Source organism: Takifugu rubripes, chromosome 3 (genome assembly GCF_901000725.2).
Source record: "Takifugu rubripes chromosome 3, fTakRub1.2, whole genome shotgun sequence".
Lineage (NCBI taxonomy): Eukaryota > Metazoa > Chordata > Actinopteri > Tetraodontiformes > Tetraodontidae > Takifugu > Takifugu rubripes.
This window is the reverse complement of record NC_042287.1, coordinates 5265552-5289231: the sequence shown is the minus strand read 5'-3', so window position 1 is coordinate 5289231 and position 23680 is coordinate 5265552. Positions and strand designations below refer to the sequence as shown.

At 40.0% G+C, this 23680-nt stretch overlaps 1 protein-coding gene across 2 annotated transcripts in view; it reads right to left on the bottom strand.

Moving 5' to 3' along the window:
* Window positions 1–23680, bottom strand: part of LOC101062161 (plexin-A1-like) — a 161722-nt gene that overhangs the window by 57719 nt on the left and 80323 nt on the right. For both annotated transcript variants that reach the window (XM_029833920.1, XM_029833921.1), the window contains exons 5-9: window positions 17678–17778; window positions 16036–16159; window positions 15794–15947; window positions 14967–15066; window positions 8988–9102 (exon numbers count right to left, since the gene is read on the bottom strand). In XM_029833920.1, coding sequence (XP_029689780.1) covers window positions 8988–9102; window positions 14967–15066; window positions 15794–15947; window positions 16036–16159; window positions 17678–17778 — 594 coding nt within the window. The remainder of the gene's footprint in view (window positions 1–8987; window positions 9103–14966; window positions 15067–15793; window positions 15948–16035; window positions 16160–17677; window positions 17779–23680) is intronic.

Sequence of the window (23680 nt, the reverse complement as noted above, 5' to 3'; positions counted from 1 at the left end):
GTCCTGGACCACATCACCACCACCATAGACGGCATCACAACCACGAAGCACATCACCACGTGCCCCAGTCAGAAGCCATGGATGAGCAAGGAGGTGTGTCACCTGCTGAGGGCACATAACACTGCCTTCAGATTAGGGGACTCACAGGCCTACAGCGCAGCCAGGGCTAAGCTGAGGAGGGGCATCAAAAAGGCTAAGCACACCTATAAACGCAAGATAGAGGGTGACTTTTCCAACTCTGACCCCTGGCGTATGTGGCAAGGCATCCAGGCTATTACAGACTACAAACCCAACAACTCCACCCCCACATCAATGGACACAACCTTCCTGAATGAGTTTAATAACTTATGCTCATTTCGAGAAGGACAGCAACAGTAAAGACATTACCACCATGACCCCACTGCCAGCAGACAGTCAACCCCTTACACTCTCTTTCTACACAGCCCTTAGCCGGATCAACCTACCCAAGGCTGCTGGTCCTAATGGCATCCCTGGACGTGTGCTCAGAGCATGTACAGAACAGCTCGCCGGGATTTTTACGAACATCTTCGACCTCTCCCCTGGCCCACGCGGTGGTTCATACATGCTTAAAGGCCACAGCCATTGTTCCAGTACCAAAACATTCCAAGCTGACATGCCTCAACAACTCCCGTCCGGTAGCACTCACCTCCATCATTATGAAGTGCTTCGAGTGGCTGGTTCTGGCACACCTGAAGGACTGCCTCCCACCCACACTCAACCCACACCAGTCTGCCTACCGCAGCAACAGGAGCCTAGATGATGCAGTTTTCACAGCACTGCACTCTGTGCTCACACACCTGAACAACACAAACACATACTCACGATTGCTGTTTGCTGACTTCAGCTCAGCTTTCCACACTGTCGTCCCCTCCAAACTGATCACCAAACTTTGAGACCTAGGCACCAACTCCTCCTTCTGTAACTGGACTTCGGACTTTCTGACCAACAGACCACAGCAAGTTAGGTCCGGCCACAGCTGCTCCACCACCATCACACTCAGCACCGGTGTGCTTCAAGGCTATGTGCTGAGCCCATTCCTCTACTCTCTCTTCACCCACAACTGCAGACCTGTACATGGATCCAACTCTTCATCACGTTTGTGGACAGCACCACAGTGAATGGTCTCATCACCAACAAGATGGCCTACAGAGAAGAGGTAGAGCACCTGACCACATGGTGCGCTGACAATAACCTGCTCCTCAACACCAGTAAGACCAAGGAGCTCACAGTGGACTTCAGGAAGGTGATAATAGGCACACATGATCCCATTCACATCAACGGGATGGCCGCCGAGCGTGTCTCCAGCTTCAAGTTTATGGGGACCCACATCTCGAAGGACCTGTCCTGGACCACAAATACCTCCAGCCTGGTCAAGAAAGCTCACCAGCACGTCTTCTTCCTGAGGACACTGAGGAAGAACCACCCGTCTTCAGCCGTCCTGGCGAATTTTTATCACTGTGCGATAGAAAGCATCCTGACAAACTGTATGACAGTCTGGTATGGAAGCCGTACTATCACTGAGTGCAAGGCTCTGCAGCAGGTGGTGAAAACTGCCCAACGAATCACAGGGACCCCAATTCCAGCCATCGAGGATGTCCGTAAGAAGCGCTGCCTTTTGTAAAATATGTCCACACGACAACCTGTGAATCATTGTAAAGTATCTGCACTTGCTGCTCCTTTTTGCACTTCTGGTTAGATGCTAAACTACATTTTGTTGCTCTGTACCTGTACATGTGCAATAACAATAAAGTTGAATCTTCAATGAAACAAACTGAACAGAAGAGATCACACAGTGATAAAGGGTGAACAGAAGATTGTAGGCTGTGTTTTATTAGGAGTGGTGACAGGTGTCAGAGCTGAGTCTGCATCAAAAAAAAAGAAGCAGAAAATGTCTTTACCTAAGGGATTCCTATGATCTCACACATTCACTTCTCTTTTGTTCAATGGCTCACATATCTCTTCACATTAACATTTCGTTTTTGTGTCATTTGTTTTTCTCAACTTCCTTTTATCCAGTGAGACACTATACAAACACCACCAGCCAACAGAATGACACTTGATTTCTAGCTATGCAGTAATTAATTTGGAACAATGCCTGCAGTCATGCTCATTTGTTGGCTCCCAAGATCTCCTGGAATTTCAAATTTGCAACTTTTCTTAATGTGTTTTTTTACGATGGCTTGTCAATTCAATTGATCTTGTTTTTAATAATCCCTTTTACAATCAAGTCAATGTCTCTAGACAATCATGGATATTATTTCATCATGAATATTTACATGACCTTAAAAAGGACGGATAGATAGGCAAAGAGAATTGTCTGAGTCAGACGATGATGACCAAATACGTATCATATGTGAAAGCAGTATCTATTGGAGACAAACCTCATTTTTGAGTCACTGACACCAATTTTCTATGACTGCATTTTTCCTTTTTTTAAAAATAATTTTTACATTGATGTTAGAAATAAGATCACTGTAACATCCAAGGGTGCATACAAGAGTGCTGAAACCCCAGTATGAGTATGATGGATGAGGTAGTGCGTGCTTATGTGTGTAAGTGATGTGTGTGCGCGCGCGCGTGTGTGTGTGCGCGCATGCATGTCTAGTGTGTATGTGTGTGGGTCACTGCAATGTGGAGTGTCCCCATGGGTTAGCGTTACAGTCCAATGGAGCGTTTTAGAAAAGAGGGGCCAAGACCCCATTGACCAATGCAGTTATACACACAGACACACACGAGCCTAAAGAAAAACTGCTTGATGTGACCACATCTTCCTGGGGAGAAAGATAAGACTCATCTATTGAGTAATGTCTCTGTTTTGAACATTAATATAGTTATCCCTGTAGAGAATGATTCTCACATACAAATATATGGTCCTAGCCCCATGTAGATCTCTTTATTCAATCCAAACACATTCAACTTATTAGTTACATAAATATAAGCTCACTATGACCATGTTAAGGAATTAGCAGTGGATTCTAAATCTTAAAATCGGGAGATGTTGCTTTGATAACTCTCCTCCTTCCTTCCTGTAGAAACACGTGGTGACATATTTTCAAGTGTACAAAAAGGATGTTGACCACTCCCTCCAAAAAATAAAGCCATTACATTCTCAACCCTCTGTCACTTAAGAGGTGGGGTAACTAACAACTTTTTGAGTTTCACACAGCATTACGCTCAATGTGTAGCTTAATGTCCACTACTGCGGCCAAGTGGTTGTTTTAAGTATGCAAGTGGTCAGTAAAAGTCTATCCGACTGCTAACCACCACTCTCTCTCTGCTTACAGAACATAAATACATATACATAACTAAACATAAATCTGATTTTCCATCCATGCTGGATGTCTTTGTGCTTTACGTTTCTTTATAACTTTTGTGGTCACAAAAGTAAATAAGGACATAGAAAAATATATGAAATATTGTATGTGTAAATTTGTCCATCCATTTTGCAGCCTCTGTCGACTCAGTGCTCTCCATTGCATATCTCCATTAGAATAGAGCTGCTGTGTTAGGTCTCTGATGACCAAGTGTGATTGTGTGTCAAGCTGACTGTTATCAGGTATGGGTGGACAAAGAGGAGGATGTTGCAGATAAGCATCAGCTAGTGGATCAATAGAAGCCTCTAAAATGCACAATCCATTTATAAGTGTTTATTTCAGAGCAGGGCATGGTAGATCAATAACACACTGGTGCACAACGAAACAAGGCCCTTTATTATCTTTTGTTTTGGTCTGCATTACCAATTTTTGCGCTTTCCTCTTAGAGGAAAATAACAGTTCTTCATGTCATGTGTGAAACATCAAAATTAAACTTGAAGCCCCCTTTAGACCATGCCCTAATAAATAAGATATTTCCCTAAGACACCAACGCAGCAGCAAACTCTTCAAGGTCAGTGTAAAAGCCTGTGAAAAATGAACTGACTCCATCATCATTCACTTTCATCTATCTTATTTCTTCTGCTAGTCTTGGAAGAAGTATGGAAAATTGGAAGTCCCAATGCTCCCAGGTCAGGAAACCTTAAACACAACACAACGCAGGCAACTTCACAACTAAAGATACTGCACTATGCAAATTCACTTGGGGCAAGAACTTTTGAAAGCACTTCTCTTTGCAAGACCTGTTTCATCTTTTATTCTACATTTGTTACTCATCCCCTGTGCTTCAATTGATTGAAAAAATGTTTCATCTGTTTCACTTAAATGACCCGAGTTTCTTAGTCATATTCTCAGGTGAAAGGAGGGAAGGCACCCTGTTGTATCAAACTATGAACTTTCTGCTGTGTTAGAAGTCTTTTCTGAGTGTCCACCCACTCTTGGCAGCTCTTGACTGTAGGGGAAATAAAGCAATGCGAGAAATGCAGAAAAGATGAAACAAAAATAGACTTCATGCTGTTATGAAGTGGGATTCTAATAAATAAATATGGCACTATAAACAACATTTTACTTTACAAGAGTGACAGAAACATTGAAGTCAATTTTTTTAGAAAGCACATTAATATGCTGTCAGAGCCCATTTTCCCAATCAGTCACTCTTTCATGAGAAAGTGATGATGATAAATTTGACCTAATTAACTTTAACTTTTTATCCATCCATCTATCTTTGATTGTTTTTTTTTTAGCTTTTCAGCAGACAAAATAAAATATGTCTACATGTCAACAAATTGCCATTAGAAGACAAAGAAGACTCGCCTTTGACTCCTCTAAAATAAGACAGTCTGAGCATTATAATCTTATAAAAAAGATGTAATAAACTGAACTGGTTCTGAATAAATTAACAGACCTGGCGAAGCATTTTATACACAGTTGCATTTCAAAACACTCATGTAACACAATGTCAAGTAGCATGGGAATTTAATAGCTAACTAATTAGCTAATTTTTGAATAAAAACAGATTTTAGGACAGATTCTAGTGTCTGATCAGAGAGGGATTAAACCACAGTACCAATTTTAAAGATTAGGGGTATTTCTCTTTGTAGTTACAGAATTTAGTCTGTGAATGATTACAGCACCTAACCATTTAAGATCGATTTCAGAAATGTCAGTTTTTGAGTGTAAATTCCTTCATATATGCAAAAAGGGCCAAGGTATAGCAGAGAATGTATTTCATGGAGAAAATTAAGTATATATTTTTTTAATCCAATCTAGTGTGTTACTTTGCTACCTAGAAGAACTAAGAGCACTGATACCCTGGTTAATCCCCTGGCCATCCACCTCAATGGACCATTCAATAGTGTGATGGCCATTACACTTATCCACTGAGACAGTGAGACCCATCAAAAGTCTTTCAAAACTAATTTCCCACATATGATTACTCGTGCGCCTTTGCAGCAAAAGTGCAGTGACGTTTATTAAGCCTTCAGCTGGAAGGAGGAGCAGGGTCAGCTGAGGAACAACACTGTAGTGTCATTTGAACTAGAAATCATTATGTATTTTAGTACAGGTTGAAGAAATACTTTTGCAATCTCATTAGGAACATTTCCCCCAAAGACTTAATAACATTTTCAGCACAGACATACACATATACTATGGTGAGAAACCCTGTAGTTTTCACTAATGATAAGAGAATTTACACATTTTTTTTAATACGAGCAGAATATTTAATTCTAAATAATTCTATAGAAAGACAGATGTAAATAAACCTTAAATTAATCTAATGTAATTATTATGCAGACAAAGGATATGTGTGGCATTTTTGATCCCTTAATTATCGTCATTACCCAAACCTAGCCCAGACACACACAATGTCTGTCCTATTTTCAACAAATTGCTTGGTTATGGTTCAAGATTCCGCATCACAGACTATTTTATGAAGTCCTTAGTTTTCTCTTGCACATTTCATGCATTTTCTAGTGGCTTATCCTTTACTGCCCCTCTACTTTTTCAAGGTTCTTTTTCATGGTTCTGTCCCATTTCATTTTGCACCATTTTAAATGGAGACAGCATTTAAAAATATAAATAAATCAACAAATATGTCTGTGAAAGAAAACATTGATTTATTTCCCCACATCATATGTAGCAACTGTCTAAATTAAGTCTAAGTCTCTTTTTCCTGCAGTGGAAAAGCTGGCAGTAAGCCACCAACCCAGGGCTCTCAATAAAAGCCTCCATATCTTATTACTTCAGTTCCGTAGGCTTCTGTTCCTAAATCAGGTTTTCTAACTCGGTTATTACCAGCCTACTCTTGTCTGGTAGTCAAAAAACGATGGGTAAAAATTTGAATATAATCTAAGTTAAAGATGGCACGAAGGACTGATTTTTCATTGGACAGGGAACTAGTTTCTCTTGGTCACATGCATGTTGTGTGTTTTTAGCATTTTCTCAAGAGGCTCAAGCAGATCAGGAGTCCAAGTGGCATTTGTTCAAAAGAAAGATTGGCATCTAAATGCCACTCATTTAGATGCATTTATTAAATAGCTATTATCAATTGTTAAAGGGTCACAAATGTGAAACTACATGATTGCAAATTGCAGTGTGATGGAAAATGCACAAAAGGATGGCAGTATTATGCAGAGTGAACTTTCATTGTGCATATTTGCAGCAGTTACTTGTTGACTAATTAATTCTGCTCAGAGTGCACATTAGTTTATAAATCCATGCTCTGGCGAGTTTTGCTTTATCTCTAACAACTAGGCTGCTGCCACACTGCTCCTCGTACTTTTTGCTGCGGATGCTCCACCTTTCACTTCTCATCTCATCTGTCTCCTTCCATTAAACACACCGACGATCAGAGAGGCATCTGGAGATGCATCTTTAAGGTTTAATACACTTTGAATAATTAAAATGTGCCGACACACATGCACAGAACTGAGTCTATCAGTGGCAGGCAGCTTCCTCAGTCAGAGAGACCCAGAGGGAGAAGGGAAGTGTGCTGTGTGCCAGAGACTCCGAGCTGTGCCACTCCAAGCTACTCACCAGCTGGATCCCCAGTAACCAGCTACAATAGAAAGGCTCTGACACCCTCATCTGAGAGACAAAAGGCGATGGTGTTGGGTCCCACTAATTGACTTTCTGAAGAAATGAGGGGGTGGGTGAACAGGAGGAAAGATGAATGATGTGGGAAGTGGTGTGCGCACAAGCAAGCATTAATTGTTTTATGTGTTTCTTTTTTCATCCTCTGCAGGACTTTTCGCCAACTTATTTCTGATGATTCATCCTTAGCTGCAAAAAAGCTAAGGCTGATCCACATATCCATATTTGCCATGTGTTCATCTGAAGTCGAACACGTCCCACTAATGATTATCAATGAGGCTAGCTTACAGCTAGCTTACAGCTAGCCTCATTTGTTCCGGTGTAGCAGCGATGCATCATGGACATACGGTATATTGCGCATATAAGGAGGTCAGTTCTGCAAGAACTGGGAGGGGGTCAAAACAGACTTGAGCTAAAATACCTTTTGGAATAAACCAACAGAAGGAGGAATCAAAAGGGAATGATGGTAAAAGACTAATATCATGTAGGGGAAGAAGAAAACAAGGGGACTATTTAGGAAAATGTATATAAGTTGCATGCAGTATATAGGTGGAAAAGGTCAGCATTTTCAAGTTCAGCTAGAAGTAGAGTAACTTCTCTATAGCACAGGAATTCAAACAAATATGTAAAGGTGGAATAAGAAAAACATCTAACTATAGTGTTTTGCAGGCGCACACAAGCATGCACAAATGAAAAAAGGGAAAATAAAGAAAACAAAACAGATAAGTCACTTCAAGTCTGATAGACACTTGGGACTCCCTTACTTGGCAGCCATTTTATTCCTGCTGTCAATCATGTGCTGCATTAATTCATTTGTGGGACATGAAATATAAAAGAACCCTCATGCAGAATGAATGAATGAATGAATGAATGAATTAATTAATTTGGATTGCAAACTGTAGCCAATAAATGATTATGCAGGAAGGCGCACAAGCAGGAAAATAAATGCAAACAAACTATTTTTTCCCCTGCTGCCTTTCATTATTTTACTCCCCCCCTATTTGAAATCATTTAAACATTCCTCCTCCCCAACATTGCAAACACCCTGTCAGCTTTACCAGTGCAATGCTGGGATTCAGTGGAGCAAAGCAAATTTGTTTGTGTCTGTGTTTGTTTCTCTCATTGTTTGTGTATACGGATTTTTTTCTTCACGGTCTTCAAGTGTTTCTTAGACTGGTAATTTTCTGCCTGGTTGCCCCTAATATGCTGCTCAGTTTATCTGCTGTCGCAGACACATCTGATTTATATAAATGCAGAAGGTTACAAGGGATAATTAAGAGGGCAAATGCCGCACGTTGGCAAGTTACTGTTTGTAAAAGGGCACAAGATATATGTGTGGAATAGATTCACAAATGCTATGAAATCTTTCAGATATGAAGTGAAGTCAGCCTAGGAAAATGTGATGAATGCCTTTGGGAAGATAACCAGTGTAGTGTGAATTCAATCACTTTGGAAACCTAGTGCTAATGACACTGGGGAGAACTTTCTAAGGGAGCAATATTGCTTTTAGCAGGAGCTACAAACTGACAAACTGGAACAAAATCAGAACTACTGCTATCACCCTGTCTATACACACTATAAAAAAACTCCATTCCCATTGGTGACACTGTAGGAGGCAATGGTAGGAGACACGTGCAGCCTTCAGCAAAGCCCAAATTCACCAAAATTTAAGGTGTATTAGTTATCATAGTAACACCTCTCCTCAAAGATATCACCATCATGAAAGTAATTTAGTAATTATAAAATAGGCAGAAGACCAAACAATGCACAAATTCAAAGTATTGGACTTAATCATTTATTAGATGCAAATAATCTGCTGAAGAGTGTCATAAATCACAAGTCACAAGCATACTGTAAATATAAGCATGGAGACACATACATATTCAGTGTACCACCTTCTTGCCCCCTGATCGGAACAGTCTGAGGATTATGTCCATTTTTTGATTATCAGGTATAAAAATGTCTTTTGACAAAATAACTTTTTCGTAAAGTACTCCTCACCTCAGAAGTGTTGACTCTTCCCTCCTGGAAGGAGCAGTCAGTGGCATCCTGTGTGCACATGTGCCGATATTTGCACCAATGACAGGGAAATTTTCCATTAACACAGGATAGGCACCTACAAGAGGTGGGAATGTGGGAAACACAAGAGAAAGAGGGAAAAGTCTATGTAAGATATCAAAAGGTTTCTTTCATTAAATATAGGCTCTTGTTTTCATTCCATATGGAGAATTATTTTATTGTCCAAAGTCATGCAATCCTCAGTCAAGAAACAGTCAAACTCCTTGGCTGAACTGCTGAAAAACAAAATAATAATTTGACAAATGTGGACTGTCATCAACATAGTTAAAGAGCATAACATATTTCGGAACAAATCTCTCAGAATATTGTCAGAGGGACAAGGATAATGCTATCCTTGCATATTAGCCTTGCTTCTTACGTTGACCATCAGATAAGAACAGAAAAACAGCTTTTAATAAAGAACAAATCCTGATTTCACACTTCAGTGCTTCAATACACAAATTCATAACATGCCGCGTCACCCTGCTCTTTATTAGAACCAAATTACACAATAATTACTAAAAAGATCCTGACACACAAATGTGCAACAGTTTACCTAAAATCCTAGTTAATGTTGGTTTGATAAAAGACAAGAAAATAGACAACATTATAACTTTCTAGTTATAGTAATGTTTTTACTTGGTAACAAATGAAGTTGCATTATCTAGCTTGTATAAAAGTAGTTTGAAAACCAATGCTCTTGTGATTTTCTTGCTACTCTAGTCCTATTGTCAGCTACAATATCTACTTCAGTACTTTCATACTGCACTTCACTGCTATACAAGAGAATATCTTTTTTACTCTGTTTTAGTCCTGGACAGTTGTTCTGTATTTTGAAAATGGTGATTTTTGTCTCAGCTAACTATGTTTTTATTTTTTATTTTTTTTAAAAACACAGGTTGATGTACCATCTGGAATTATTGGTATTTAGAATTTAAATGACAATGCCACCTCCACTGCTACATTTACAATTTACTAGTACAAATCCACCACAGAAATGAGCCATGTGCCAAAAAAAAATCCAACAAAAAACTGCCAAACTACTGATGGAAAAGAATGATATTGCACTGGATTCCTTTTTAATCCTTTTTCTGTCTCTGTCCTACAGTCCTTGTGTTTTCAGATTTTTAAGATTTAACTCCTAAATCCATTTCAGAGTGATGAGCTACAGCCAGTTATAAGCTAGTGCAACTACATTGAACTGCAGTGTAGGGTATAAAATCAATGAAAGTGTATTTCCATGGGGAGGAGGGAGGGCTAAGGTTATGCTAACAGTCGAGTGTTTGTTAGCAGAACTGGTGAGCCAGTTCCTCCTCAATATTAACCCCAGGGTTCATCGATTTGTCTTTGGAGAGATGTGTACACACACATTTGTGAAGGTGGATGCACACTCCATGACTGCAGTAAAAAACAATTATTCCTTTCCACACACAGCTGTCACCCATGTCAAGATTGCATAATTCCTCTGGGTTACCTGGAGATCTGTTCCACAGTACAGCTGTCAATGTCTGGACAACTGACGTGGGTAAGCGGTTGCACTGCTGCATTGGAGTCAATAAAATCCCCTGCTATATAACAAGGCCCAGCAACAGAGCTGGGTCAAGCACCTCTTTGTTGTCGTGCAGTGTGAGGCTATGAGTGAATATGGATCAATATAGTGGGACCTCTACTTATGAAATTAATTGGTTCCAGAAGTTGTTTCGTAACCCGAAAATTACGTAAGTAGAGACGCGTTTTCCATGTAAATGCCCTAATCCGTTCCAAGCCCCCAACAATTCGGACATTTTTTTTTAAAATAAATCATAAAAATGCATCAAAACATGTAACAAATACATGTTACAATTAGATTACCGCACAATAAATATAGGAATTCAGTGCAAGGCTTCTCAGGAACAAAATGAACTTTATTACAGGCTAATCTTACATTAGCCGTCATTACTAGCAACAAACGTTAACACTTGTGGTAACACCGCCATCTAATGGACAAACATACGAACACCCACAATAAATAAAAGTGAAACGAAGGCGACGCTGGGATACACACAAACTTGTACATATTGACGTCCCTGCTAGCCAATGGGATGACAGGAAAATGCAAGGCGATAGCCAATGGCAGAGCCGCTACAAGCATGTTTGCGTTCGCTAAACTCCGCAAGCTGCGAGTAGCAGCGGTAGCGTAATTTTTCCTTTAATATCCTGAAATTTCTTTTGTAACAAGAGGAAATATTTTCCCGTTGAGATGTTTCGTAACCTGAAAATTCCACATGTAGAGACGTTCGTAGGTAGAGGTCCCACTGTATTACAAAAGTATGTCATAAATGTATATGAAAAGATTGCAAGATCACACTCATTTAATTTTGGTTACTATGGACAGTTTCACAGAAGGTTGTGGTTATTTTAAAATTATTTTCATTCACCGACCCAAATGAAGTAAGCTTGTGACCCATTTTGCAGCACAAAACAAACTGCAATCAGTATCTGAAGCAACTAGGGGCATGCTGTGATTCTGAATAAAATTCCTGGTTTGTCTTATATTATATCTCCCTGACCTCTTTTGTATGGATGGTGTTTAGAAGCCCCCTCCTGGGCTTCCACCTTATCGTGGTGGAGGGGTTTGCATGTCCCAATGATCCTAGGAGCTCTGTTGTCTGGGGCTTTATGCCCCTGGTAGGGCCACCCATGGCAAGCAGGTCCTAGGTGAGGGACCAGACAAAGCGTAGCTCATGACCCCCTAATGATGATAAATAGCATTGGTCCTACGTTTCCCTTGCCCGGATGTGGGTCACCGGGGCCCCCTCCTGGAGCCAGGCCTGGGGGTGGGGCATGTTTGCGAGCGCCTGGTGGCCGGACCTCTGCCCATGGAGTCCGGCCGGGCACTGCCCGAAGAGGCAACATGGGACCCCCTTCCCGTGGGCTCACCACCTGCAGGAGGGGCCGGGTGGGTGCATTGTGTGCCCAAGTGACCCGACCCCGGATAAGCGGTAGAGAATGGATGGATGTTGTTCAGAAGCCTGGTGGAACTTTACATTCTATGAATAGAATAGTTTTTGTTGTTTTCCAAATACTGCAAGCAACAAAACCCCGTAAACATGATTAAAGTATCATGCATACAGTACAGTACAAAGGTTTGGATGCACCTTCTCCTTCAATGCATTTATTTTATTTTCATGACTATTAACATTGTAGATTCTCACTGAAGTAATGCCCACTGGGAATGCCCACAGGGACCACCTCATGAAGCTCAATGACACCAAGGGTTTGCAGCGTTATCAAAAAATGCAAATGGCAGCTACTCTGAGGAGATATATTTAGAATTATTTCATACTTTTTATATAAAGTACATTAGTACATAATTCCACATGTGTTCATTCATAGCTTTGATGCTATGAATCACATAACTCCTGTAATGGCGTCTCTTCATTGGCTGCCCGTTAAATTTAGAATAATTTTTAAAACCCTTCTTTTGACCTACAAGGTCCTCAGAGGCCTAGCTCCATCCTACCTGGAGGAGCTAGTGACACCTTATCAGCCCAATAGACCGCTCCGCTCTCAGAATGCTGGTCTACTTGTGGTTCCCAGAGTTTCTAGGAGTAGATTGGGGGGCCGAGCATTTAGCTATTTAGCATCCTGAAAGACAGCTCTGCTCAGAATGTGGTTAACTTGTAGTTCCTAGAATCATTAAAAGTAAAGTGGGTGGGCAAGCCTTTACATATCAACCTTCGCTGCTGCGGAAACAGCTTCCTGGGTGGCACCGGTCATTATTCTGGCCATACTAATGTTTAGGTAAAACAGTGTCATCTGACCTTGAGCTCTCACCTGGATTAAGAAGGTTATAAGCCTAGACTGCCAGTGTCCACTGACAGTTATCGCTCTCTTCCTCCTCTCCTCCCCTCATTTCGTATGCCAATGTTTGATGTCATGAATAACTAACATCATGAATACATAGTTGCAATGACATATTGACTGGGTCCACTGACCTGCTCAGTTTTTGTTCGTTATCTGCATAATGTATAACACATTATTTGCATGAATGATGGATTTATCTATCCTTCTCCCCTCCCCTGTGTTCCCTTCCAATATTCTTTAACCACCAGGCTATCAGCAAGAGATTTCCCCAACAGGGTTTCTTCCTGTTTAGGGCATTTTTTTTCTTGCCGAATATTTGGGGCGGGTTTAGACAATCTTGATTGTGACAGATGCTACTTAAAAATGATTTAAGTGATTTTAATATAAGTCATTCTAGCCAACATGATTAATTAAAATGCATTACTCGTCATATAAGCTACTGAAAAGGATTGAGCCAGTCATGACAACACGAGTTGGGGGATGCAGGAGAGCAGAATTCTGTCATCTTAAAAATACAAATGTGCCAAAACCCCACTTGAATACAACGCTTGAGTAAAAGTACTTTATGTGATAGGTCACCTGCCTTCAGTGTTTGTGTTCCTACATTTTCATCTCTTTTATATGGAAATGATCGTGGTGGCCAGAGGCTGCTGTGCTAACCTTTTAGCTCTTTGGAATGTATTATTCCTGACACAATGAGCACAATCTCTGCCTCTTTCCCGAACACTATGCTTCATATCTCTATTTCCATCTTCTTACCTCTATTTGGCTCACAGCCTCTTTCCCCTCTGCAACTTCTTACTTTCTTCCTCCCATTTAGCTCCCTTCCTCTCTTTACAGATGAATTACTCCTCCTCCTATCACACACTCAATTAAACGATTTCAAACCTCTTTTTAATGCAAATAATATTGTGACGGCGTATGTAAACAGCTTGCAGCATAATGTGCTGCTCCTTCTGTCTGTGTGTTTTCAGGGGGAAATGTGTGTTGTTGTCTCAACAACTGATCGTGTCGAGCTTCATGAATCTGTGCCCATGAATCTGGGCAGTTACCTTTAGGCTACACTCCTACTGCCTCAATGCTGATACTTCAGGTCCTGTGTACTAATGGACAGGTTCCAATAGGCTAGAGGTCAATTTTGTGGAGTTAATGTAAATACAAAATGAATGTACGAGATAACCTTAATTGAGTCATTCATAAATCATATTGTAGTCTAAATCACAAAGACCAAATGGAAAAAAAGCATTTACACAATGTTTCAAACGAAGCCATTGACATGTGCCTGGGGACCTCGAGGAGGTAGCCTAGGTGAGCACTTTCTCTCATGACACTGACTCCATTATGACGATCTCCACACAAGCACCATGGCTCTATCTAATTAACAGCCTATTACTATGCAGATGTATGCAAGCCCAAGAGCGCAGAACACACTATAAATGAGCGTGATGAATGAGAGAGAGGCCAGAAAAAGCAGAAGCTGTCAACAAGGTGGTTAAAAAGAGGAATGGATGAAGAGGAAGTAATGATTGTTCAAATGTAGGAGGTTGAGGGGGCAAAGGGTGAGAGTGAACCTTACACTTAACAACAGAGTCACAAATCCCCTACATTATATTCCCTTATCTTGCCTGTTTTATGCTTTTTTGGGGGGCTCAGTCATCTCTGTAGAGTTTCACCATTTCTGCTTGAAATATGATATCATAGACCAAGGCAACAGTCAATAATAGGCCAGCAAATTAGCAACCCAAAGGTAAAGTGGCATGACAACGTAACAAGGTTTTTGCAGATGGGATGTTTTCTGTTTCCTGCTGTGAACAAAGTCCACTTTTAGTCAGACTAATGCAATCGTTCTAGGTGTCATGGTAATGTTGAAATGTGATTCCAGTCCAGTGGATAAAAGCAGTTGACCCATCCGAGAGACTAGATAGCGATTGCTCAACATGCACATGTTACCAAAGGGACTCAACAATTTTCTGTTTTTATAAAGCAAAGCTTTGCTGGAATGCTTTGCTTTTTGTGACTGTAACTTACATACTGGCAGACTAAATACACCTTAATTTAAAGTAAACCAAAACTTACGATTGGTGGACGCTGCAGTTGTAGAAGACCAAATCCACACTGGCAAACTTCTTCCCTGTCTCCTTAGACTTCAGGTACAGTTTTATTACACGTTGGTCACCTACAAGCAATCACAGCACACCTTATTCATGTCAGACAATCTTCCTGTAGACATTTACACAGTGATGATCATATAACATTTGTGTCTGTAACATCTTGTCCTTCTCATATTTATTTTGTGATCGGTTTTCATGTTACCTGAGTCTAGTCTTTGTCTCAACTGGAATCATGACAGCTTGTGTGTGAAAATGCTTTCATGCATCAAGGATTGTGTCTTAACCAATTAAGAATCTATTCTGAAATGTTAACAGACTCATTTCAGGTTTAACTTGTCTGGTTGACCTTTTGGTATTTCTGCTGGGAAGTCAGGAGGACCTGGAGCCCAAGACTGGTGAAGTTAGTGAGACATGGACTCAGTAAGTCAACTTCAACATTTTATGGCTTTTTAGCAGTAAATGCATGAGTCACCATTAGCATCAAATTTTTAAGTGCAGTTAAACCTAAACAGTTGAAAAACAACATATAAATTAAAACAAAAAAAGCACAGCCACTGTATTTTACCAAGAATACTACATTTCTCCACAATGAACAAAAATATTAACAATGTTAACAATGCTGTGTTCCTAATTACCATGGCAAAGTAAAAAATGCTTCTGGACACTGGGGATTAGTTACTAAAACTAAAAAATAACTTCACTTAACCCATTCCTGGCAGGTTCATTGGATAAATCAACGGTTCCACCTTGTTCAGTGCTTAATTTCTTTATAATGTGAGATATAGGATTTACCCTGGTTTTGAGTGATAGGCAGAACATCTTTTCTAGAGGGGGACAGGCAAAAAATCCGTCCACCATATATGCGTCCTTCTGTCTCCACATAGTCCTCAAAGGAGCAGTTTACTCCAGCAAACAGACTGGGAACGTTCTGAGCCTGAAGAACCAACTGGAAGAAGAAAGAAAAGCATAATGTTTTTAGCCTGAGACCTAAAGCTTCTCAGAAGAACAAGGAAAGTTCTGTTCAAATGCTTTACCTGCACTTCTGACATGGTGACAGAGACAGTATCGGGTTGGACAGACAATCGGACACACTGCTCCACTCTTGTGGTAAAGCGTTGAGGCTCCTCTGCTCGCTCACAGTGGTCCTTTCTTGAACATCTATAGCCGGATGATACCAAATACTTACTTTGAATTCAAAAGAAAATAAAAAGATAACCTTTAAAAAACATTAATTTTACAACCCGAACTACATGACAGTGCATAACCTTCAGGTGGGCTCATCAAACTGAATATATGTTTATGGAAGGGTGGCAATAATTTTTTTTTAGGCAGGTTTATGATTATAAAGCCAAGCATTTTTAAATTGTCAACCACTGAGCCAATACACAAGAAAAGAGATGAACAAATGGGGCATAGGATTAGGTCAGGCAGAGCCCTGATGTCCCACTTGCATTAGCTGATTGGAGCCAGCTGCTCAGTCATGCTTCGCCATCAGTGACTCATTCATTAGCCTCTTGGCGACCAGCACAGGTGTGCACAGTGGCCTTTATGCCTGACACTTTTAATATAATGACACATTTTTTTCCATATGCTCCATATCCCTCCTCAAAGAGGAGTACCTACTACACCAAATATTGGAGCTGAGCTGAGCAAGCGAGATATGCTTGTAATTTGTGTTGTTAGTATTTGCTAATGGTGGTGGTGAGACCATGAAAGCTTAGTGTTCACGGTAGAAATGCTCTAATTGGATCATCTGAGAATGCGAGATCTCCATGATGCACACATCTGGTAGGTTGTAATACTTATACTGTATATAAATGACTTCTATGTTCACTTACTGTATGCAAAGTCATGGAAAACAATAATTTAGCAGATATGTGAGTCTGTGCAGTGGAGATATTTTTTGCCTGACAAAAAAAAAATGAAGGCAGCACAATAAACTGTTTGAAAGCTATTTAATGAGCAACCATCAGTATTTCATTTTAATGTGGTGAACAGCAGTATACGCCAGAAAAATACCGCCATCTAACAAAGGTGTGTCCAACAGATAGAGAGAGAGAGCATCCATAATCCATGTCAGATGTGGTCCAAATGAATTCAAAATCTGTTGTGCACAAACCTTATTGATGGCATAGTATACTCTTTTTTAATACGGTACTCTTAAAGACTTTATTACATGTTCAACCGAGCAACACATGCGTTTCCTGTTGGGGTCCAGGGTTCTGGGATGTGTTTGGTTTTTCCTGCAGGGGACGTGGAGGAGTCCATTGGCGCTGCAGGCAGGCGCACCTGCCGGCAATCTCCAGGCCACCCATGTAAGGACGGAGCGCCTGTCTATCAGCGTCGGAGTGTTTAGGTGTGTTCCTCTGCTCGTTCGAGGTCTCCACGCCGCTTTGCTTGACTAGAGAACGCGCGGGACTTGACTCCCGTGTTGGCTCCGCGCTGGCGCTCTCGGTGCGCCCCGGATGACCAGAAGGGTGCTTCCCTGCAGTCCAGGAGGACTGCCGTTTTGAGTTTGTTAAATAAAACTTATTTTTGGACTTTTTATCACTGCGTTCTTGCCTGCTTTTGGGTCCTGTAAAAGCCCAACGCTAACATTTCCATGATTTAACTGTCTCTTTTCTCCAAAGAAGTAGTGCAACCACTACAATGGACAGTATATAATGATTTACTTACGTATTAAGTAGCACACACCAACCGCAGTGAGGATCTCCTGAGCCCAGGCAGGCTCGACATGATTTATGCTGCTCACATCTCTCCACTGGTACACGGGTGACCTGGAAATAAAGCACGCAGACACACACAGTTACCACTACATATTAAAAGTATTACGGTACCTCATGTATAGCCTAGCCCAATGTAACTATTACAGGTAAACCACTAAATAAGTGATTATTACTCCGAAACGGTTGCCATAGGATTAGAGTTAGAGGGGATGCATGCAATGTTTTATGACATGTACACACACAAAGAGATTACAATTCAAATCCTCAAAAAATGTCTTGCTATGACCTATCCACACATGGTCGATGTGGTTCAAAGGACATGCAGGGCTGCAGTTTTTCTTTAGACTCATCTGAATTTAAGAAAAAAAAAAGAGATAAAAATGATTTACACATCTTGTCCCTTCAACAGCATTATTTTCCTATATTTTTATAACGACCAAAAATGTTAAAAGATTATTTTTTTCTGATTACCTTTTAATTTCATATAGAAATAGCAAAATATGTTCTTTAAACAGCCTCAATTACTCCTTTGCCATCTGTGTCATTGCATGGCTGAGATAAGATGAAACTTTAATGACAAAATTAACTTTATTCATATTCATATTGTATTTTTTGACTGCATTCCACCAATATGGCTCTGTAAAAAATGTAGGATCCCGTGGCTATAATCCCAAGATACCAGCATTAGACATCCCTTTATTGACAACCAATTCATCATCAGCTTTTTATGAACTTCATACATGTTAGCATGATTAGCATCTTTGTTGTGGTGACCCGGAAAATGGTTAAGTATTTTATTTATAACTATCTGGCTACATTACAATTCTGGTCATAGCTCTGTGATTGATTACACCTGAAGTATTGGCCTTTAACTTCTTCTACAGCAAAACAGGATGGTAATTCTGAATAATGTATCACATTGCTGGCGGGATCTGAATTACACTACATCACAAAGTGAAAACAATACAAATATAAGAGCTTCTCTACACTTAAACGAGAACCAATTTTTCCGGACACAATAGATGCATAAAGACCATTGCAAAGGACCAGTCCTCCTCCTCAAACAGCATCTTTGTCTCTGTGGCATCTGCAGAAACCTTTGTCGCATTAGACGTGAACAGCAAAGTTATGGAACAGCTTGTTCCCTCAAGCTACCAATACCCACCATTAACACACTTCACAAGTGTGTATATATATATAATGCAGTGAAAATGGTAGGATGCTGTGCATGCTTGTAAATTGTATTTTACATGCTTTCTGCTGTTTCTTAATAAATATAATAATACTATTAACCTGTTTACTATGTATTGTAAGTGTCAGAAAAAGCAGTCACTTATATTTCAACTGCATAAACACAGTTTTGGAAAGTATTTAGCTTCAAGTACCGCTGTCTCTACAGCTCTAAAAAATGCTGGCAACTTACACTGCACTACACTACATTATGCTACACAATACAATACAATACTATACTGATTGTGCACTGTGAAAGAGCATGTATACTGTACATCTTTGCTGTTAGCTAAAGTGATGTACAGCATACCACAACAGATTATTGCTGATTCCTTGGGTGTTGACAGTAACCTGTGTCTGATAACTATTATAATGCTGCCATTACCAGGCACAAGCCTCTTCCAGAACATCAAATAGCAGCAAATTGCAGTTATTACTTGCACCCGGACAAATAACAGGCTAGTAATGCAGCCTATATAATAGAGGGAAGAAGACTGGGGGAAAAAACACATCATATTCAAACACAGCATAAGTGAAGGGAAGTTTATTTAGTGGGACACTGTGCTACCAGGATGGATGTATTTCAGTGGAACAGTTCAATTATTGAGTTTTAGAAAACAGATAATGGGATAGGAAATGGGTGATACTCAAATAAAAGACTCTTTGTCTCACTGAGGTTGCTAGGAAGCAGTGTGCATGTAACAATAAGTAAGTGAGAACCACCCATTTATATTAAATATGGCATTTTCTTTCCTGGCCTATTTGTTATTGCAGAAAGGAATACATTTATCTGTGAACATCCGTGAGGAGGGGGTGGTTAGAAGAGGAGGGAGATAAAGATGGAATAAATGAAATCACAAAACATCCCTGTTGTCCATTTATTTTAGACTCTAACTCATAATGGAGTGAGGGAGGGAGGAGATGATGGGGCTAAGGCTATTACAAATATATAACAGACACAATGCAAAAATGTTGAAGCTCTTCATTGCCAAGTAGCATATGAGATTGGTGAGAGCTAAATGGAGGTTAAGAGTATGAAGATGAATGATGGTGGAGATGATGAAATTATGAGAAGCATACAAATATAATTGTGGCTAATGCATAATTTCACAGATGGAACCCATGTTGTCCCAGTAAAACATAGGCTGTCTATAAAGAATAAGTAACAAAATATGCTAAAACTTAGCTATGCTAGCCATGTAGAGATCCCTTGAACGAATGCTTGTAAAGGTATTATGCTCCTGTCAGTTCAGAGAGTACATTAATAACAGACTTAAATAATTTATCTATCATCTATCTTTATGCTAGGGGGATGCAGTGAGCTATGATGCAGCAGCCTTATTTGTCATACACACACACACACACACACACACACACACACACACACACACACACACATATATATATACACAATTTAGAGTGCGTATTGTACTTCATGGATTACATGGACTTTTTGCTTAAAGACCCAACAACATCTTTGAGTAAAAACTTAAAACTTTAGTTCCGTTTTGGCTGTCTGTTTACAGTAGAATGCCTCAAAACTGAGTGATATGAAAATGATCGGAAAATTGGCATGTCTGGGACATTACCCCCACCTTCTGGCGCAGCATACAGTGTATTGGGGTTTTCTTTTGTGTTTTCTAAAGCATTCTGTGTTGAAACGGACACAGTGTGAAAATGATGCCCATCATAGATCCTTGATAATGGCTGAAACTGTGGTAGAAAGCATGCAAGGCCAGTAGTTGGTGATGTTAGCATTTGACTCAGCCCTTGTCAAACATAACAAATGTGTCTCTGCTGGTCAGAGTATTGACACAGCAAATCCACAGTTTGACGGAGGAGCGATAATACAATTAGCACAGTTAGAAGCACGCATGTTGCTCGGTAGTCGGCCAAAGCTGTTGTTGTTCCTAGGTATGCACGCTCTACCTTTTTCCAAAAGAGTAAAGGGCATGTGCCGCATATCACTGCTTTCAGTCACAACGGCGTTCCAGACAAAGATGTTTTCAAACCTTTTCACTCCGGTTTAACCTATGTGGATTCACACAGTGCAGGTACCGTTCTCGTGTAAACGATAGGACAAGGCCAACCAAACCTCGCCTCTTTTGTTGGCGCATAAATGGGCCCATCAGTTAGTAAGTTTCTTTATGAAGATAGAAGCCATTGTTAATAAATGTGATAATTACAAGAAAATAAAATAATATTTAAAAGGTCACTGGGATATTTTCTATTTTATTTCTATAACCATATAACATTTTGATGTGTTACTGATTCCTATATAGCATTAATGACTGCACAAAAAGGCAATAGACAATGACTGTGTCATACCGTGTTTCACTAATAAATGCCATTCATTGAACTATAAGGACGTTAAAACCATAGTCATTAGAGAACCATAAAAAAATACTTTAGGTTGTGCTTAACTGGTGGGTGTTAGCACAGCTCTTATGTCGTCACAGGCCTCCCCAATACAAAAGATCATCACAGATTAAAAGACAAACTACAATAACCTGTTTTGGAAAATATCTGAAGGCTGAAAACTACAAATGTATAAGAAAATTAGGCTTACATGCTGTCACAGAATCCTTCCATATAGACCCAACTAACACAGATCGCTAATGAGTACAAGAGGGACTGCATTTATTGTCCTTTTGTCAGCCTTAGGGTTTTTTTCCCTCTAGGAAATTTGGTTGTTTACATCCATTTTACACTTACCACTTATTTTGATTAGGCCTATTTCTCTTAAGTAAACTGTGTTAATTCTTTAAACTTCTACCATTATATTCAAATTAAGTGCTTGTTCAAATCGTGTATTAAACTGTAGGCAGCAGTAGGCCAGGATGATTTTCCACTGTCACGATGATATCTTTAAGCAGCAGACTTTACCAACTGGAATTTGCAATTTCCTCGATGCAACCTTAAATTCACCCATTGGCTGAGAAGACCGATATCTGTATTTTGTCTTTATACTTATTTAATGACATATAGCTATGCATTAAACAAAAACCAAAGAATGTAAAAAGAGCACGCAATTGGTTTCTGTTTCTTTTTTGCCCCTGAACTTCATAGTAAGTGCTGAGTGAATTGAATATGAACCCACCCTGATCTAGAGCCAGGAGTAGGGTTTCTCTGCTGTGCAGAATAGTGTGGCTGTGCACATTTCTGTACTGTAGCTAAATCAATATAGAGATATGCAGTACATCATCAGACCATTATGCCACTGTCTGAGAAATGTCGCAGAGGCATCGACAGAGGCCAGCGCTGCAGACAGGGCTCTTTAAGAGGCTACATCACAAGACAAGGGTTGACCTTGGTCTGTGAGCTCAGTTGAATTGTGATGACAGAGTGGGCTCAGCCTGAAATTAATTATTGTAAGTAGGGTAAAAGCCTGCACCTCTTGCTTAAAAGAAATGAGAATACCTCATAAAAATAGAAAAAAGGTGATAGAAAGCTCATGGAGCAGACATTTTATGATTAGTGAAAAACAGGATTTTAAAAAAGAAACAGGCCATAGGCCATAGAGAATAAATGCAGTATGAGCCATAATCCATTTTTATTTACTTTGAATCTATGAGATGATGTCATGCCTTAGGATATAAGGAAATTTCTACTAGACTGATGTCCACAATAGAAGCAGGTGGATTTCATTAGATTGAGAGAACTTGACCACATAATGAGGAAACAATGGCTGTGATAAAACTGATTCAGTGCTGGAGCACATTTTTATGAGGCCAGAAATTATGTGATATGATTAAAGACAAAGCAATGAATCAGAGGCTTGTACAAGTTTATGTGTGTAGAAGGTATGTATAAATCCATCACTTACTCTGGAAAATGGGGAACTCTCCTGGTGAATCAGGCAGTTTTCTGTTTAGACACAGTTGGGTGTATGACTGTAATTATATTTGAGTCTATGCGGCTGTAGAGAAATGCAGTCTATATGCTGCAGTACAATCCAACACCTTTAATTACGTATGTACGTGAATATGGAAGAGGGAAAATTGATCTGCCAGGCTGGGAAATTGGCTTTTTGATGTCTGAAGTTTCATCTGTTGGCATTTCTATTATTCAACATCAAGAAGAGAGAGAGAGAGAGAGAGAGAGAGAGAGAGAGAGAGAGAGAGAGAGAGAGAGAGAGAGAGAGAGGTAGAGGACAAGAAGAGGACAAACAGGGTAAATGCATACCTCATCTCATCAAGTGAAACTCATAAATATTGTGCACACTGTAGAATGCACTGCCACACTACAACATGAGGGAAAACACAGATTGCAATGAGAATCCATGAGCTCAATATCAGTTTTCTGCCTGACTGTAGCTAAACAGAAACAATCTACCGGTACTAACCGATCGAGGGCACTCCCCCCAATACAAGAGACCTTTAGCAAAATATCTGGCTTATCACCTCTGCCATGTAAACAGGAGGCAAAAATACATGTATTCGAACAACAGACAGACGTGTCCCTGCAAAAAAGTAAACTCGACCAGGAAAATATGTTGTTTCCGTTGAGCTCATAACGGCAAAGCAAAAAAAACCCAGTTCGATAGTGAGATGGTATTAAACAAAGATGGCTAAATCATGGCTAAGAACTTGTAAACAGTCTTAAATGCCGGTTAGCTCCCACCAAATATTTGTACACAGAAAATTAGAAAATAGACACCGACCTGGTACCAAATATAACGTTAGCAGCACCTAACAGAGGGCTGCTGCTTTGGGATGACAAA